The 19,906-nt window shown below is 38.0% G+C and overlaps 1 protein-coding gene across 1 annotated transcript in view; it reads left to right on the forward strand.

The window, feature by feature from the left end:
* Nucleotides 1-18,932, forward strand: part of UACA (uveal autoantigen with coiled-coil domains and ankyrin repeats) — a 34,103-nt gene extending 15,171 nt beyond the window's left edge. The window contains exons 2-19 of the mRNA XM_072869810.1: nt 691-824; nt 1,313-1,401; nt 2,564-2,628; nt 3,292-3,349; nt 3,856-3,926; nt 4,033-4,139; nt 5,093-5,274; nt 5,723-5,760; nt 6,174-6,260; nt 7,433-7,540; nt 8,637-8,669; nt 9,165-9,263; nt 9,482-9,518; nt 10,431-10,483; nt 11,921-14,611; nt 15,650-15,802; nt 16,677-16,742; nt 17,483-18,932. Coding sequence (XP_072725911.1) covers nt 691-824; nt 1,313-1,401; nt 2,564-2,628; nt 3,292-3,349; nt 3,856-3,926; nt 4,033-4,139; nt 5,093-5,274; nt 5,723-5,760; nt 6,174-6,260; nt 7,433-7,540; nt 8,637-8,669; nt 9,165-9,263; nt 9,482-9,518; nt 10,431-10,483; nt 11,921-14,611; nt 15,650-15,802; nt 16,677-16,742; nt 17,483-17,554 — 4,143 coding nt within the window. The 3' untranslated portion in view covers nt 17,555-18,932. The remainder of the gene's footprint in view (nt 1-690; nt 825-1,312; nt 1,402-2,563; nt 2,629-3,291; nt 3,350-3,855; nt 3,927-4,032; nt 4,140-5,092; nt 5,275-5,722; nt 5,761-6,173; nt 6,261-7,432; nt 7,541-8,636; nt 8,670-9,164; nt 9,264-9,481; nt 9,519-10,430; nt 10,484-11,920; nt 14,612-15,649; nt 15,803-16,676; nt 16,743-17,482) is intronic.
* Nucleotides 18,933-19,906: the final 974 nt, after the last annotated feature.

Below are 19,906 nucleotides of genomic sequence, written 5' to 3' on the forward strand. Positions count from 1 at the left end.
CACACTGCGATGCTTTTGAGATACTCCAAGTTGCTCTCCTGTAAAGTGTGTATGTGTACAAGTACACATGCTAGCCCTTCCTTTGTTGTGTGAAGTCCTTAGTTTATCACAGCTGTATGTAGCAGTTTTTCGTGTTTGTTAATCAACCACTGTGGGGGGAGAGACTTATATTTTGGTCAGGAAGAAGTATCCATGATGAGAGAAGAGAAAGTAACGAAGCAGTGAAAGGATAGCTGTCAGGGCAGCCTCTCGTGGCAGATAGAGGGGCCAGAAGGAGATGTCTAAAGACAACCTAACATGAGAAACTGTCTGAAAACTTTCTATTTGAATGTGAGGATAGGGAACTACTGTGTGTGGCTTTAGTTTTAGTCCTACTAGACAGAACAAAGCAGAATGAGGAAAACCAAAGAGGTTTGATCCTAAAGGTCTCCTTTAGGACCAAGGTGACTTAACTAGGCTGTCTCGGAGCACTGTACATTCAATGCTAACAGCCTGCTTGAAATGCTACAGTGCTGTTATACATAAATAACTCTAAACATCTTAACAGGTACAACTCTATCTGTAAACCAAGATATCTTTTGTTTTACACCCCCCCCCAATTGCATATGATTCATCCTTTTTTTGAAGTTGCTTTAATAGATCAATACTGTACCATAAGCTCACTTGCTCTTCTAATTCTCTGTTATTCAGCTGAACACAGACTGGAACAAATATGATGACAGGTTAATGAAAGCAGCTGAAAGGGGCGATGTGGAAAAGGTTTCATCAATCCTTGCCAAAAAAGGAGTCAGTCCTACTAAACTGGATGTGGAAGGGAGATCTGCGTAAGTAACTTCCAGTACTCCAATAATGGTGTTGGGAAGCTACTGAAAATTACTCAATTCCTAAATCATGCTGCTGCTCTAAAAACTTTTTAATATATAAATCTGTGTAATACTCTAGCCTCACCTAAAGGAGAATACCAGATAGCTAGAATGTCAAATTCTCATCAACAATCTTCACTTCAAAGTGAAGATCAGTATTTAAATACTTGCTCTTGCCAGATTTGAATGTTAAAGAGAAATGGAAAGTGTATTGGTTTTTTACCTGGCTCACTGATTCAAGGTAAATAATGACTACTTCTCCAAAAAGTCATTTTGTTCTTTAAAGTAAAATCTGCAAAACTCTTAACTAACTTTGGATGCTGTCTGAAGCTGGATTTGTACTGTATAATGCTTTCAGTGTGCAGCTGTTTGCTTTGACTCTTCTGGTTAATATGACCATTTTTGTGTCTCAAACAGTTGTGCTTAAGCAAGGTATTTTCTATTTTTAGATTCCATGTTGTAGCGTCAAAGGGAAACCTGGATTGCTTGAACACTATCCTTATTCACGGAGTCGATATCACAGCCACTGATGCTGCAGGTAGGCTTCCTCAAATGTCCAAGTGCAACTTGCAGAAATTCTCAGCTTTTTTTTATTTTGGAGTGAGATTAAGCTAAACTATAGGATAGATGTTATTCCTTTCCATGGATTTCCCTGTGGTTGGCAAAAAAATTATCAGCTGTGTGACTTGGTGCTGAACTTGGAGGAAACTGGTCACGGCCAGTAACATAAGTTCATGAATGCCCCTGACATGCAGCAGAACTTGTGAACTTTGGCTTTGTGCTGCTATAACTGTATACATAGTCTGCTCCAGTCTCACTGGTGAGATCAGTATTTCTGGTTGAGAATAACACTGTAAGAACTGTTTTAAATGAATTTGTGTTTGTTAAAATACTAAGTGTATTCCACTGAGACTTGTAAGTACTGTACTCGACAAGGATTAGAATTAAATGATATGGTAGGTGTTAATGTACCCATACTGAGCCCTCAAAACTTCAGAGTGCCTCTGTGCTACCTTCTTGGCTTGCATGTGTGAGATCAGAGTTTATGTGAAAGTGTTATGAAAGGGGTAATTACAAATGGGTGCTATTTTTGCCTCAGAGTGTTTACCTCAATTTAACATGCTTAACAAATATTTCCTTGTTTTCAACTTCATTACAGAAATAACTTAGCCTCCTTTCATATGACAGATTTTTTTTAAAATGCTTATGTGGAGTCACTTGCAGTATTTTGAGATTAATTTTGCTATTCGTGAACTTGAATCCTTGGTTGCAGTTTGTCTAAAATAAGAAAAGACTGTATAGCAAATAGTGAGGTATATATGAGATAGATGACTTGTAGTACTAGCAGAATTGGGGGGGGGAAGTGACCATTGTACCTAAAATGATGTGAATGTTGATCTAAACTGTCTCTTGTTATGAAGTCAATCTAGCAGTCTATTATACACAGGTATCTTGATGTTTCATACATCTAACACATGAGCAGTAATGAAGCATATGGAATTATGGAGGAGGCAGAAGACAGTTTTTTGTTGAGATGAAATGAACTGTGCTAATGCTTTAGTGAAGTACAAATGAATTTCTTATGAATTAGTGTTATGTGATGAGTAACTTTGAGAAACAGCATGGGCGTGTTGAGTTCGTGTGGTATTTCTAAACGCATGTTCAAAGTAAATCCTGAATTGATGTTGATCTCTTTTTAGGTAGAAACGCATTGCACCTAGCTGCAAAATACGGACATGCTTTATGTTTGCAGAAGCTGTTGCAGGTACTGAAAAATACAACTTGTCTGTTATGGTTTTTAATCTTGAGAAGAAAAAAGGTGCTCTTAAATATACTGATTTGAAATTGGGATATGCCACTCATCTCTTTTTAAAACAATTACATTCTTTTTTTAAAAATAAGATGGTCATGGGGAAAAGACCTTTTCATATAAAATAACAGGTTGTGGCTGAAAGAGTGCTAAAATAGAGAAAATAAACATCTTTTCCTCTCTGCACATAGACAATCAAATCAAGCTGTAGTTTCCACCTCTTAAAGAAAATGGAGTTGAGTGTCTTTTAAAGACTAGTGCTCCTTTTCTGAACACATTTGCATTTAGGAGCCGTAACACTGAAAGGTCTGCTCAAGAGTAGTGTTTTCTTCAAAAGATGAGCATTTGAAAGTGTTTGTGGAAAGCCAGTGATGAATTGCGCGTGTTCTTTGCAAGGTCTTAATTTACTTCTGCAGCTTTTGATCAATGTGTTTAGAACACTAAAGTGCATGTACCCATAGCTCTTTCTTTCATGTATGTCAGTATCTTTGTAAACTATAAACTTACATTTTTTCTTAAATCACTTTTTATTGCTTTAATTCAAACCTCAAAACATTTCACGTTTTGTAAGTGTAATCTGAATCTTGATTGATAACGGGGGTTACTTATTTTTAACAGTACAATTGTCCAACGGAGAATGTGGATCTTCAAGGAAGAACTGCTCTTCATGATGCAGGTAAAAGGTTTTGCTTTTCTGGTAACTGTAGTATGAAATCTAGATTTAATTAATGGATTAATTTTCTGATGGGCCAAATTCTTCTCTTTTAATTTTGGTGACTGTAGTAGGAGAAAATGTTCTATGTTGTCATGACATTTGTCCTCAATAACAGACTTGTTAACAGACTTAGCAGAGGTTGTAGGTCTGAAAGTCTCTTCTGATGCTCATAAATTGTCTAGCAAGTATCATGAGCAGTGTTTTAGAGCAATGATGTTAGCAGGTTAAGATACCTTTGCTTTGGATTGTCTGAAGCCTCATTATGCAATGTGGTGTATTGAACAGTAGTGTTTGACTTCTTTTGTGTGCTTTTGAGATGGTTGTGTGAGAACTAAGTCAGAGAGCCTTGTCATGCTTTAACTTAGTTGCATGAATGTTTGTGAAACAAATACACCCAAGGAGGTGTTTTAGGTTTCACAAAGGCTGTTTTCAGCAGTATAACTTGCTCTTTCTTTTTCTCTTGAAAGCTATGTCGGACTGTTCCTCTAGCATACAACTACTGTGTGATCACGGGGCCTCAGTGAACTCAAAAGATGGAGTAAGTTGCTGCTTATAGCGCTCTCCTGTACAAACCTTATTGGAGTTCTTGTGTGTCCTCTGCTTTCTCTCCCTTTCCTTATTTCTTTCCCCCTTCCTCTCCTCAGGACGGGAGGACACCACTAGTGCTGGCCACTCAGATGTGTCGTCCCACAGTTTGTCAGCTTCTGATAGACAGAGGAGCGGATGTTAATGCCAGGGACAAACAAAACAGGTAATGGATGCAGAGGGTTGTCAGAATGCCTGCTGACATTTAAAGGGTAGAAAGCTGTCCCTTGGCTTTCAGGCTACAGAGTAAATACGCTAAATTCAGTGGAAAAGAACCTGGGATTTAGTTCAGAAGTAGATGTGCCAATTCAGTAATGCAGATAAGCGTGGCCTTTTTTGTTGTTTGTTCTCGCATCTAAAAATACATATAGGCTTGTTACTGCCAGCAGAGAAACTACAGTTGGTTGCTTTAAGGGTTTGCCTGTCCAGAGCTGCATCTGGCACTCTTTAGGATCAATATGTAAAATGGATCATGACAAAAGTGGTACTCTGAGAAGTACTTGAGTCCCATTGGAGCTCTGAAGGGACCTAATGTCCTTGAAATGTTTGCTTCTATATTCATGGAAGAGGGCCAGGGGAGGGGTTTTCTATTTGTAGCTGCTACTTCTGCCAGTTATTTCTTAGAAGATGACTGCCTGGTGGCCAATGGACATGAGGCTGCTGTGGGACAAAGCATGGGTACTTGCATTGCATGTTCTGAAGCTGGCAAGTGTTTGGAAGGCATTGCCAGGGCTCCCAAGCACTTGCCCCCTGCCCCCTGAACTTTGTCTAAACTTCTTGTGTTTGTTGTGTCTATTGAGATTTCTATTTAAATAGAGAGGAAGCCAAAAGTCACATGAGTTTTCAAAACACTGGGTGGCTCTCAAAGGCAGTAGGTTTATGCTGGGTTTCATGAAAATACTGCTATTGTGAAGGTTTTGTTTGCTTTTAAACAAATATTTGAACACCGACTAAATGAATTCTTAAAGCTTAGTTTCCTCTCTTGATAGAGGAAAGATTCCTTGACTCAAGTTTCCATGATGAGACCTAAGTGTATGAAGGATTATTTCTGTAAGTGATTGCTCCATTAAAGCGTGAGATCCCTGAGTCTCTGAATGCAATCTTTCTCCCCATCCTTAGGACTGCCTTAATGTTAGGCTGTGAATACGGCTGCAAGGACGCAGTAGAAGTTTTGCTCAAAAATGGTGCGGATGTTAGTTTGACTGATGGCCTTGGTCATGACTGTGCTTACTATGCCAGAATTGGTGACAATATTGACATTTTGGCTTTAATAAAAGCTGCTGTTGAGGATTCCAGCAAAGGTATGAAGAACATGGCTATAACAGTTTGCTGTTATTCTTTCATTTGAATTGTCTATCTTCCCATTGCTATGTCTTCAGGAACTTTTTTGGAGGGCAGCTGTAGTCCTTTGAACACAAAGGTGATAAACTGACTGTTTGGGAGGGGAAAGAAGGCTTTTGGGTTTTGTTTCTTAGTAAAGCTTTTAAGGTTAATGCAGGCTCTGATGCCTCGAGGTAGTAACGTTGCTAAACCTGGCATCGCAGTATTGATCATAGGAGTTATTTAGTGTTATCTATGGAAAAACTTTGTACTTGCGAATGTTTCCATATCTGATTAACTGGGGGGGTGGTGAATCTTTTTCTTGAAATGTCCTCCCAAGATTGAAACTTGATAGAATTAGCTGAATCTGTTGTGTGAGTCTGAATGAAATGTGTTTTTTAACTTCCTATTTTTGTGGTGCTTTTTTAGGAAGAGATACCATGAAGAAAGGGCAGCCTGAACGAAAGGTAAGGCTGCTTATACTAAGTATCTCCTAAGGCAGAGTATTGCTGGTACTGTTGAGAGGGTGATGAAGATTGTGCTATGATGCAAAACTAGTTCAGTATTTTTTGAATTCTTAACTTCATATGTAGCTGAGAAGATTCCCTCTGTAATCAGATAGTGTGTCTGTTTCTATTTGAAAAACATTTGATGATGTGCATATTCAGGATTAGAGTTTTGACAAGCATCCCGTTTACTGTCTGGGTGAGATCATGAGTGACCTCTTACTGAGAAGCAATCTGTCAAAATGTGAATGTTGGTAGTATTGCCCCCCAGTGGAAGCTGAAATGGAGGCTGGGAGCAGCCCACTGTCCCCAGGAATGGATGTCTGCAGAACATGACAGGAATATAAATTAATACTTGACTGTTGCAATAACAGATTACTAGTATGTCACAGAAGTGGAATCGGCTGCATGCGCAGGAGGAGGTGAATGTCAAGCTGTATCAGAAGGAACATAATGCTCAGGTAAGCGAGAAGGATTTCTATCGCTTGCGTATTCCCATATGCATAATGAACCAGACATACTAAAGACAAGATGTGCTTGTAAGTAAGCATTAGCGATTCCGTTAAGAAAGGTCATGTATTGCTGTTTACTTAAAACTTAATTGCATGACTGTGTAATGTGGCAATTATGCAGATAAGCTCTAAACTTTTTGAGGGGGAAAAAAATACTTGTTTGTGTAATAAATAGTTGCAAGTCTCTTCATGTCTTAATTTTTCCTATCTCTTGACCTTCTGTCTACTGCTTTTGCCTGCAGTAAAATCACAGGGTCACAAACCAGGAAGACTTATTTATTTTTAACATTACCAAGAGATGTGTGTTTAAGTGTCTTACTAAAAATAACCTGTCATAATTGTTCTATTAACCGGTATTAATTTTCTCATCTCATTACTATGTCATTACAGTTTTCAAAAAGGTAAACAACGTTTTAAGCTATGGGGAACAAACCACTGAGAAATTGAGGCCTTTGTTCTGAAATGCTTTGTAATAAAAGGATAAAGATCTCTAAATGCAACTTCTCTGGTTTGAGCTAAAGTAGTTACCACAGTTAAGGCGATTATCAGGCAAGAGTTAAACATGCTTTATTGTTTGCATGTGAGCACTGAACTGATAGACGGTGCAAAGACCTATCATTTTCATGTGTTGGATGTATTATACGTTACTAGGGTAATTCTTGTGGCTGCTGGAACAGTTAGCACATTTAAAGGTTGCTGTGCTTCATGCCGGTGAGGCTTTTTTCGTTACATCTTTGGCTGCAGTGGTTGGGTTTCAGGAACTGTTTTAACATTAGTTATTTTTACTTGTTAACAGACAGGAGATAAGCAGCCTCTTGAGTGCTGTCAGCATTGAATGTAACCTTACTCTGCTCATACTTTCAAAAGCTGTACGTACACTTATATGACAATGAGCTATCTAGAGCCGAAAAGCTTGAAGACTTGAGCTTGCGCTTAGGTAAACCTTCAGAATGAAACAGACCTGGAGTAAGGCCACAAAATCATTAGGGGACTTGTTAAGCAAGGCTTGGTGTCTTTAATGACTGTTAAATTTTTTGGTTCAGATTCTTTAGTTTCCCCAATCGGTGTGTAGTGTGGTGTGTTTAATTTATTTTAATTTTACTTTTTACTTACTTTTTAAGGAATTGGAGTTAGAAAATCAAGATTTGAAAGATCGAATGAGAGAAGTGCAAGAGGAGCAAAGGATGCTGCTGGATAGAATCAGTGGGCTACAACTACAATTGAATGAGGTAAACCTAGTATTGGAATAACCTGACTTGAAAGCTGTAATAATCACCTAATGCTGGCGGTGGAGGCTGGTAGAAGTAGAAAGGAAAGCATGCGCAATTAAGATGCGGTCTTTAGTGCTTTCCTGTGAATTATTTCTATATGTGTCACTGTAATTTTCTTCTGCTGCAAAAGCCTTTGGTCTTACATTATTCAAAATGTGAGGACACATATTACAATGTCATTTACTGATACTCATAAATTTGAGCAATAGCATTTATGGCTATACTTTGCAATGTAACATGAACCACGAGGTGTTCTGGTGTGTTGTATTTTGGAGAGTAAACTTCATCTGCACAATTAAATGTAGGTGTTATGTGTCAGTACTTTATCATAGCCACTGCTTATTTTCCAGCTGTTCCTGTAAGTGGAAACACAGAGGAAAATCTTCAGTTGGCAAAACAGAAACAAGAGTTTTCAATAGGGAATTTCTCACCCAGATTTGAAACCCTGTTTTTAAAAAAAGTTTGTTGTTCTTAGGGGTCTAAATGACCAGTACAATTGAAGAAGAAAAAAAACAGAGTGGTGTGTGGTGGGTTTTGTTCTTTTTTTTTTTGCTTTGTGGAGGCCCACATTTGTTCCTTCACTGTGTTTTTGCAGAGGTACCTTTAAAAAGTGTATGCAGCTTCCCCTAAATGTAGCATATGGATAGAAAGAATATTTTTTTTCTCGTAATCACTGTCTTGTCTGAACTTCTCTCTTAAGCATTGCCTTTAAAACAAACAAAACCCACAAACTCCTTAATGCTCACTTTCCAAAATCAGCAAACTTCTACTGAAAAACTGCGCTCTTCTGCCTCAGTAGTGTATGATCTAGATAATTGAAAAGAGATTCCATTTCCTAGTATGCACGTCAAGAGACATGGCTCTGTCACATCCTTAGCTTCTGTTTATTTTTATTTCTCTTGCCGGAGGTTAGATGGTAAATGGAAGAGAAACAGTCAGAAGCACGTAGCATTAGAAACTGGGGTAGGCTCGTCAACTAATGAACTGTGTATAAGCCCCTTAAACGTTATTGGAAAAAATGATTTGTGGGGGAATTTTTTTGTTATTTTTGCAGGAGCAAATGTTTGCAGATGATCTTGAAAATGAGGTACGATACATCACCTTAAAGTGTAATAGAACTGTGAAATAGGGGAAGTGACTATCATGTTTAAGTAGTGGTATTTGAAACTATAGAGAAAAGCTGTCTCTAAATGCTAAATGAAATATCTACTGATACGTACTCAGTTTATACAGCTGCACAGCATTTCTATTAATACAAATAATATATGTAATCCCTATGGCACCTTTTAAGCAGACTTAATATTACAGGTATCTCTTTAGTGCCTTTCAGTAAAGCAAGACTAATAAATGAAATAAATTAAACAATAGCAAATTACGTTGGTGCATATTCCCTTGACTCATTCTTCAAGACTCCTCTTGTAGAGGAGCAGTGTTGTGGAAGAACTTCAGATTCAAAAATTTAGGTATTCTTTCAATGCTGATCTTGGTTGAAGTTCTCCCTAAACTTTTTAGAAGTTGCTTGAGATCTTATGAATCTGGCCATTCTTGTGGCTTTGGCTATTTGGCACTATTTCTCTTTCAGAAAGATGAGTTGAAGAAAATCCTAACTACCAAGGAAAAACAGCAGGAAGAAAGCTTAAGAACTATTGAAGCTCTCAAAGCTAAACTCAAATGTTATGAAGTACGTTAATTGATTTGAAATGTAATATTGATATTGACAGTAGTAGCAATTGATATTGACAGTAGTAAATACTTAAGCAATTTTAAATTGTTGAAAGTCTTAAACGGTTATCTCATTGTACAAGCTTTCCCTGCCCTTTAATCCCTAGCTTAACATATAGTAAAAATTTGAAAGGAATTTTCAGCTTTATTTTTGTGTTTCTTGCTGTTTGCTTTTAGGTTGACTTTGTGGGATCTGGAAGTAACTTTGGTAATAGTAAGTATATTTAACTCTTAAAACTTGCCATGCATGACGCAGTGTTAGAATACATAGACAAAGGGTGGGTTTTTTCTGTCATCTCTTCCTCTTGTTGGTCTTAACCGTAGCCAAGCATAATGTGTGTGTCCACACTTCAAACCTCAGCATACAGTCAGCTGGCCCCAGTTGTGTTTGTACCTGAGTGCTAGGGCACTATGGATCGGTCTTGCTTATGAGTGACTGATCTTGTGAAATGTGCATTGTAACTCTGCTGCATCTTCTAATAACATGAAAAACAAGCTGAGCAAGATCTGTGCTCCAAATTGAGTCTTCCCCTTTCCATTCTTCATATCTTAAACAACACTCATAGCTCATGACAAGAAAACTAGTCGTTGTGAAAGCTTGAGTGTAGGCAGGTTTGAGAGCAACATTAAACACAAGACCTCAGCTTACACTTCTATTAGAAATTTCCGTTTCCAGAAACTGAGGTCGTTTGCATCCAACTTGGTTACAGGCCTGTCTTGCGCTTGTGTAACTTAAAATGTTACTTAATCTGTCATGAGCTGTTGAGAGAGCTGTCTGGCTGCCTGTCAGGAAGGATCATTTATTTGGAGCGCAAGAGGGTGCTTTTCCCTGGTGTGTTCATGTGCAGACATGCAGCTAGCTCAGGGTGGCTTTCACGACTGTTTTGCAGAACAATACCTAGCCTGGCATAGTAGGGGTTTTTTTTGTTAGGAGGAGTTTGTCCAGACTTCCTATGTGACTTAATTAAAGAGGAGTTGTTTTAATACCAAAGTACTTAAACACCAGCCTGCAGCCTAGCGCAGTCCCATTGAACAGAATAAAATGAGGAAGGAAAGTCATAGTTCTTGTGATTATGTGTTACTGGTTTTAAACAGAGACTAAATGCTGTTTGCTTTGCAAATCTAGGAAAAGAAGATTTATTACTTAAGCAAGGCCAAATATTTGCTGTGGAATCACAGGTAATAAATATTTTGCCACTTGAGAGAATTCTAAGATAGTTATGCTTGGGAAAGCTAAATATAGTTATAAATGTACATATGTTAAACATTGCTTCTGAATACAAAATTTTCTGTAATACATGCTTTTCTATGTTTATTTTTAACTGCTGGTGCCCTCTAGAGTTACATATGTGACATAGCTCTAAATGCTGTGAAAACGGTCTGTAAGGAGCATTCCTAAAACTGAATCAACAGACTGCTGGATCAACAGTCAGTGTAAAGTGCAACTGGTTGTTCACCTCCATAACTTTTTCCTACTTTAAATTCAGCTAAAACTCAGAAAACTTTTATTTTCCTGCCAGCTATATAATAATTACCTGCTAACTTTGTTTGCTGATAGCTAGCTAGCTTTTAAAGCCACAATTCAGATATTACAAGGCCTATCAGGCTTTTACAGCGAGTCATATGTGATAGGGATTGGTCCTCACTGACAAACTGTTCTTGCACTTGAGTATTTCAGCTATAATGCTTCCAGAAGTGAGTGATGGCTAGAAATAAATCTTACATCCTATGCTTTCCTGCCAGATTTCACTGATATAAGTATCTTGTATGTTCTGTTGGTAACACAGAAAAATCCAGTCTCTTCTGCCACGTTTTACATAAGGTTATCCAAATGGTCTTAGGATTTTTTTATTCTTAGTTGAAGTTTAAAATAACTTGATGAGCAATTCTTAAAAAAAAAAAAAGGGGGGGGGGTGTTGGCACAAAAAGCCAACCAACAAAAAAAACCCAAACCATGTCCCAAGCCGGAATTAAGTGGCTTTAAGCTGGTCACATGTGGAAGCTACGTACTGCTTTCTGGTCCTTGGAACATGAGTGAGATCATTGGAGCAAGCCTGTGCCATGTAATGGCCATCACAGCTGGTAGTGAAGCAAAGGTTGGTAGTGAGGACCACATGGCAGGAGAGCCAAACTTTTTTTGAGATCCTTTACTGGACAGTAAGTTAAATGACTGTTTTCCTCAGTCTTTTTGGAGAGAAAGTTCTGTTAACCATGACATAATCTGTTCTGATTCCTTTTAAAATTATTTTCACATGCTTGAGGGACAGGGGAAATCTCTTAAGAAATTACATGTCTTCTAGCAGATGAGTGATTAAATATGAATAACAAGGGAAATGAATATACTATACCTGCACTTTAATGTCAGTAGGGTCCGATGATTGGGAAACAGTAATGTAGAGCTATATTCAAGATTTTTACTGTTAAAAGCTGAAATGCACATGTTCTGTAATACAGGCAAGAATAGATTAGTGTGTTTCCAAGACAAAAAAAAATCTGAGGCAAATTTTATGCTCATATCAACATAGGTCTAAGACAGTTATATATATGGCAGCTCATACGTATATAACTTGTCAAACTTGTAAACAGGTATCCATTTTTGTGCCAATTTATCTTCAGTCTAGGTCTATGTTGAGACCCCTGGAGCTCTCCCTGCCTAACCAATCATCCAGTTCAGAGAAGGAAACTTTAAAGAAAGAACTTGACAACATAAGGACATGCTATGGTGCGGCAAAAGAAGAAATTAGCAAATTGCAGAGAGAACTGTCTCACAAGGTATCTGAATGTAAAGCTTTGGCATCAGAGTGTGAAAGAACCAAGGCGGAATCTGATGGACAGATAAAACAACTGGAAGATGCTTTAAAAGATGTACAGAAAAGAATGTTTGACTCTGAAGGCAAAGTTAAGCAAATGCAGACCCACTTTCTTGCTCTGAAAGATCACCTGACTAATGAAGCTGCTTCAGGAAACAGTAAGCTAACAGAGGAGCTGAAGGATCAGTTGAAAGAAATGAAAACGAAGTATGAAGGAGCCTCTGCTGAAGTGGGAAAACTAAGGAACCAGATTAAGCAGAATGAATTGCTGGTGGCAGAATTTAAGAGAGATGAAGGAAGGCTAGTGGAGGAAAATAAAAGGTTGCAGAAGGAACTTGTTAAGTTGGAGATGGAGCGAGATAAAAGGGGAAGAAATGTCATGGAGTTAGAAGGGCAGCTCAAAGAAACAGCAGCAAAGTTAGCTCACTCTGTAACTTCAGAGAAATTTGAAAACATGAAGAGTTTGTTATCAAACGAAGTGACTGAGAAAGCAAGGAAGTTAGCAGAGATGGAAGGAGAGCATGAAAAACTGCAGGCAGAGATTCTGCTTTTAAAGAGGGAATCTGAGAGTCAGAAAGCTAAACTTGCTCAGCATGTAAAGCCAGAAGACCATGAACAAATGAGGAGTGGGTTTGAGCAGAAAAATGAGGAACTTGGGAAGACAATTTCTGAGTTGTCACAGAAGAATCAGACTCTGCAGAAGGAACTTGAAAGATTGCACATCGATAACAAGACGCTTAAGCAGCAAATCCAAATGCTAAAAACTGAAATTAAAAGCCAGAATGTGCCTTTAAAAATTCACGAAGAATTGAAGAAAACAAATGATCTGACTGTTGGTGACCTGACCAAAAAGCTTTTTGAAATAACAAAAAAGTACAATGAAAGCAAAGCAGAAGCTGAAAGGTTGCTGGCAGAGAAGAACAATTTAAGTGAGAATATCAGCCGCTTCCAAGCTGTGTACCTGTCTCCAGAGCAGCACAAAAAAGAAGTGGAAGCTTTAAAATCTAATGGCATTGAACTTGAAAAGCAGCTTGCTGAGCTTCAGAAAAAATATGATGATGAACAAGCAAAAGTGTGCAAACTAGTTTCTGAAAACACAGTCATAAGAGAGACTCTCAGGGATCAGTATGTGTTGGCTACAACACACGAAGAGATTAAAACAGTCTTGAATAACACACTAGAAAAGACTAACAGGGAGCTGTCAGATCTGAAGGAAGAAACTGAAGAGATAAAGCAAGAATTCATGAAGGTAAATGAAGAAAATGGAACTTTGAAAAATAAGGTGAAGCTCTTACAGAATCAATTACAAACTGAGTATATAAGTTTAAAAGATCATGAAACTACAGTGACTACTTTGAATAAAAGCATGCAAGAACTTCAGGAGAACAATGTTGCGATTATGGCTGAATGTAAAAGGGGTCAAGAAGAAATTTTACAGTTGCATGCAGAAATTGAAGCCCAAAAGAAGGAACTTGACACAATTCAAGAATGCATTAAGTCAAAATATGCCCCGGTTGCCTCCTTTGAAGACAGAGAACAAAGCTTTGAAGCCACAGTGAAAGAATTAAAAGCTCAGTTGCAGGAACAGGCGCAGAAGTGCAGAGAAAGTGAGGAGGAAAACAAGAAGTACAAACAGGAGAACGAAAAGCTCAAAAATGGCGTTTTGTCCATCCAAAATGACTTGCAGCAGAACTATATCCTTGCTGAGAAGTCCCGTGAAATGGAAAAAATGTTCGCAAGCAAAATGGAGGAGTTGAATGAGCAATTGAGAGAACTGCTGCAGAAATACACAGGCCAAAAAGAAGAGAGAGCTGAGCTGCAAGAGAGTACCGAGCAGCCCATAATTACGCAGGCTCAGCATCTTTCAGTAGAACAGATTGAAGCCTTGAAGGAGGCTCTTGGTCACACTATAGAGGATCTAAAGGAAGCCCTCAGAAGTAAGAAGGAATGTTATGAGAAAGAAACACTAAAAGTAGGAGAACTACAGCAGGAATTGTCAGATCTAAAAAAATCTTCAATACCTTTGGTAGAATATACACAAATGAAGGAAATGCTAGAACAAGAGATTGTAGCAACCAAAAACAGCTTGAAAGAAAAGGAAGAAGAAAACCAAGTTAAAAATGAGGAAATCTTGAAGTTGCAGTCTGAGATTCAGCTTACTCAACAAGCTCTAACAGACCTGGAGAGCAAAGAAGTGATTGACATAGCAGAATACAAATCCATGAGAAGTACTCTGGAGGCCCAGATTAATAGCATAGCTGAAAATTTGTCCAATATGAATAAAAAGTACGAGGAAGCATGTGAGGAGGCTTTGCAAGCTAAAAAGAGTGAGCTTTCTTTAAAGGATGAAAAGGAGTTGCTTCAGTTACGGAGCTGCAGTATTGAGCAAGAAATCAAAGACCAGAAAGAAAGGTGTGATAAATCACTGACAACAATTATTGACTTGCAGAAAAGAATACAGGAATCTGCAAAGCAGGTGGAAGCCAAGGATAACAAGGTAGGATGTGTCAGTTAATGCTCTTGCTATTTTCAGTTTAGCAGTAAGGAGCTAGACTTCAAATATAGCTACTTAGGTATTCAAGCATGACTTTGTGAACTGAGCATCAGATACCCAGGACTGGCCCAAATCTGGCAAGATGAAGTCCTGGTTTTGGTAGCAGTATACTAAGTTTTTTCTAATTCCTCCTATGTTTCAGGCATCATTTGTTGTATTTAAACTCTCAAACTTTCAAGCTGTGTTTCAGACTTCTGGGGTGTAAGCTCATTCTTCCACCAATTTGGTGACTTGAATGTTTTCAGTTTACTTTGAAATACAAAAAATATTCCTGGCTTGGTTTCCACGTGTTGATAAACTACTTCAGCACTTTCTGTGTGAAAGATTTTGTTAGCCCAATGTAAGGAAGATGATGATTTTGTGACCAAGTAGCTTTTGAAATGCCTGAATGGAGCTTCTTATTGATCTTAAATATGTCTGCTTCACTTTAGCAGATTGTTAGTGTGAAAACACTTTCTTACAGTAAAATCTAGGAGTAAGAAACAGTACTAACTCTGAATCTGAAAGATATTTGACATAGATATTAGGCACTCTGTGTTGTTTTGAGAGCTCTGCTTTGTATTTATGTTAAATGTATGTTGTTTGTATTCCTCCTTAAGATAGGTTGTATTTGCATGTGGTTTAGAGCTGTTTGTTTAGCATCTCTGGCTTGCCTTCTGACTGTTCATTGTCCTTTTTAGAAATTAGACCTAGAATACCTTTAGAGCATAAGTCATTTATGTTGCTGGCTGACCTCCAGGATCTGTACCTCCACACCTTACAGATTTCAATGCTAGGAAGCAGAATGGGAACCAGTGATAGCATGTCATGGAAATGAAGTCCTCTATCTTTGTGAAGTCTCTTAGCCAGTGTAATGGCAAGCTGGGACAAGGACCCTTCAATCCTTGCTGATCTTCATCAGGCTTTAAAAAATGTTACAGAATATTAGTTTTCAGTAACTGAGAAATCCTTAAATGAGGTTTTTGTGTGCTTTTTTTAAAGATAACAGAGCTGCTTAATGATGTAGAGCGGTTAAAACAAGCTCTTAATGGCTTGTCTCAACTTACATACACCACTGGGATTCCCTCAAAGAGGCAGAACCAGCAGGTTGAAATGCTCCAGAACCAAGTGAAAACACTGCAACAACAGCTGGCTGTAAGTAATCATGCGAGGTGTCTGAAATGCAGTAGCATTGCTTACAGCTTCTTGTATAAAGAAGGTGACTGGAGCACTGGGGTTGACTGTAGGCTTAGACTTCAGAAGTAGAGTATTCATGAATTTTTTATTTTGGGGACCTTTTTCAGATGAAAGGGACACAAACAATTTAGAGAACTTATGCTTACGAGAGATGCTGCTATAGTTCATGCCAAGACCATTTCTGTGTGCAAGTTCCACGTTAATATTTTCTTGCAAAAACCACCAGCCATGTATTTTCTCACTTTGAAAGAAAGTGAGGTGGTCCTTTCTTAATGGATTTGACTTTGTGTTCCCTTTTCTGCAAACAGCTTGAAGTCTATTGCTTATTATTAAGTGCTAACAGTAAAGGGGAACACTTCAGGGTGAGTACTGTGGTTTTGGGCACGAACATGTTTGTGGCCCCTGTGACTTCAATAAAGCTCATAATCAAAGCTATTATGTGGGCAAAGTGAGTTATTTGTAAATCTGTACAGAAGTAGGATGCATCTCTAATAGTATTTGCAAGGTTGACCCTTATAAGGCAAAGCATTCTTAAATGGCTAATGCTGTTGATAAAACAAGTTTTTCATCTCGGCACCTGGGCTGACCCACCAGAGCAGCCTGTCTCTGATAGCCTTCCAGCAAAATTACTTTGCTGCAAGGAAGCAATAAAAAAAGTGAAGCAGTGACTTTTTTCTTGATTAATGGAGGGGATATAGCTAACTTTAACCTTGAAATTCTGCTTTGGCTAGTCTATAAGTGCACAAACCCAAGCCCACAAAGTTGGAAATAGGCAAGAGCAGATGTTAAAAATTTGATGATTTCACCTCCTCTTCCTATCTTCTTTTTATAGGATGCTAAAAGGCAGCATCAAGAGGTAGTTTCAGTTTATCGGACACATCTTCTTAGTGCTGTACAGGTACGATAGTCCCAAGTTCAGATTGTTTTACTCTGTCATCTCAATGTAGAGATTCTTGAGACGCGTTTCTAACTGCCATACTGGAAGACCTCAACTAAGCTGGAAACTAGCATCAAGTACCTGTTCTCATGTTGAGAGTTTTAATTTAGAATGGGCTCATCCAACAAAAAAGCAAACACATACCACAGCTGTAGTCTTATTGTGCCATCTTCTTATTACCATTTGTCTACGTGTAACTATATATCACGATAACCTGCTTTGAAGGCTGATGGTGTCTGGTGATGTGAGCATGTTATTAATTCTGTACCATCCCAGGTAATGCTGGAGAGAAGTCCAGTAGAAGTTGGAAACTTAATGTTGACTTACCCAGTGGCTCTCACTGAACAAAGAGCTGATCAACTAATTCAAGTCTTAGGACTTCAGATAAGCGTGGAAAAGAGGGACCATTACTACAGCAGCAGGCTGTGGAGTCCAGAGGGATAGGAACAGTAGGTTTTTTCCCCACATCATGTTTTGCTGAAGGAAACTGCTGTCAGAGGCAGACCCTTCTTTCTCTCATGAGGAAAAAAATAACAGGATTCCTAAAGTATTTCAGATTTTCCCCAGAGTGGTGAAAATACAGCAATGAGTTAAGTCTTTTGGGTAATTTTGAAGAATCTCCTGATGTTAGTTAGTAATGGATGGTTGACACTTTATGGGATTTTTAATTTTTCTTTTAACTAACTGTTTGCTTGCTCTAGGGTCACATGGATGAAGATGTCCAAGCTGCTTTACTACAGATCATTCGAATGAGACAGGGACTTGTTTGCTGACGTGTTTAGTGCCATTGCTCTTGAAGGCTGCTGCATCTTGTAGGAGTGCTGTGATTACGGTAGTGATAACCTTCATGAGACTTATATAATTATGATAATATAGCTGCAGTTAGAACCTCCAAATATGAAACAACTTACAAAGCTGAAATATTTTCTTCTTGTAAAACAGTAAAATAGGGCTACTAAGTTTCAGATCTGACACTTCTTTCACTAGATTAATAAAAGATGTAGAACGTCTTTTAAAACTGGTATACAAGCTGACTGTCGAAATGATGACATAGTAGTTAAATTATTTTAATGTCTGATTGACCACTTATTAAAGCAAAGCCTATACCCAGAAACTCCAGTTTATCCTATAACTTGAACTCTCATGGTATGGTTAAAAATAAACTACGCTCAAATGAGCTTGGCTAAGTATTGTAGCTGTATATCTCCTTTAATGATTAAGAGAAAGTGGCTATTTTGTCACATAAGCTGATCAAGACATGCTGCAACATGCTTAATAAGTCAGCTGCAAAGGTAGATGAAAGATATTTAGGTATATGTTGTAACTTGGCTGGCCAAGTTACAGACTTTATTTAAATATAAGCTTAAGTTGTAGTGCCTTTGCTTTTTGCAAGACTTAAAAATCAGGTTTTCTATCAAAACACTAACTTCTATGTTTGCCTCCCCTTCCCCCCTCCCCCAAGATTTTTCATGAATGCTTTGTAATGTCGATTACTGTAGGCTAAAATAGTGGGACTGGAGTGTTGTGGTTTGTAGAGCAGCATTTTGATCTAAATGCAATAGTCCTACTTCTGTATAACTTCATTCTTCATTAGGCCTAGTATGGGTGTAGACTGAGCAGCTCATTAAGCTGTACACGAGAATTCAGGTATTGGATTTTAAAACACTATCTCCTGGAAGTTTAAGGTATTTTCCTCTTAACTGTAAATTATGTACTATAATCTTATTTATGGGGAAAGATGCAAATAGTAACGATTAATGAAATGAGAATTCTTATTTGCTTGGAATCTACCTATTAAACAAGACAGGGCTTCGTTTTTAACTGAAGGATGATGTTCCCATAAGTAAGTTTTGTGAAAGAGAACATGAAATTTGGGACTATTCAAAGGAAGTAATTGAGAAATGAGCCTGATAGCATAGGTGGCTGTTTTAATAGAGCAAACAGTGTAAGTGCTATCAGTAGCCATGTTAACTTCAGTCTACTTGGTTGAAAGCATTTCCTTGTAACTAGCAAGTAGGAATCTGGCATCCTGATGCAGAAAAGACAAACTTCCTCTTCCATGTTCCTGAAAAATAAGGACTTGACTCAGAGTGCCAAGTTCTCTGCTTCCTGTTAACTGGGCTTCCCAACAAGCTGTACCTTACAGGCTTGGGTCTCATTTTTTTAGTAGTATTATGTTTGTTTCCTTTTTTGTCCCTTTTTGGGCAGTTGTCTTGTAGAATTGAAGAGGCAACTGCCACATAGTGGAGGATACAGACATAGTGATGAATGTGCTGGGCAGTTTTTATTATATAAATACACTTAATATATTTACTAAATATGTCTGTAGTTAAACAGATCTACTGCTGCTTTCCTTTAATTTCTTAGAGGACTATTACAGAAAACATCTCAGTATATATATATGCTACTTTTTAGCCAAATTCTTCTATGATTGCATTACTTGAAACTCTTATTAGAGAGAATTTGTTTTGATATACTAACTCGGGCATATTTTGATATTCTATGTTTCCTTGTTGAGGGAGTTCTATGTATGTTTTTCTAAATTTCTCCCATATTACATTATCAATAAAATGTTTTCTTCTTTTTTTATTGTAGTGGTCAATTCTGTAAAAGGTAAAGAAATGTAAACAGTTTGACAAAGCAGTCTGGGTAGTGAACTGGGTAGTGAAGGATATTGAACTCGCTTGAATGCTCTCACATACCAGGTAACATATTTGTTTTTCAGATGTCCGCTAGGATTACTGGGATTTTCTATCTATTTCCAGAGATGATGGTTGGTAAAATCTTGATGACATTGATCAAGACTCAAAGCTTTTACCAGTTAGTTCTTCAGAGTAGGTCAACTCTGGCCACTTCTACAGCAAGCAGGGCAAGCTGTCTTATGTCGGTCATTAGGTTTGGGGGTGAGCCAGTGAAGTTTTACTACGGCTTTTAATGAAAGCGTGTTCACTTAAGAGTTTACACTGCTACCTGATTGCATGCTAAGCAATCTTTGCAGAATAATTTCGTGGCACTACCAAAGTCCATTCATTTGGTGTGACTTGAAAGTGAAGGGCTCTCTAATTTCACTATTAGCTTGATTTAATTTTTGGTGGTTTGGATTATCTCATCCAGCCTGTGGGACA

This window comes from Ciconia boyciana, chromosome 8 (genome assembly GCF_034638445.1).
Source record: "Ciconia boyciana chromosome 8, ASM3463844v1, whole genome shotgun sequence".
NCBI classification, from domain to species: Eukaryota; Metazoa; Chordata; class Aves; order Ciconiiformes; family Ciconiidae; genus Ciconia; species Ciconia boyciana.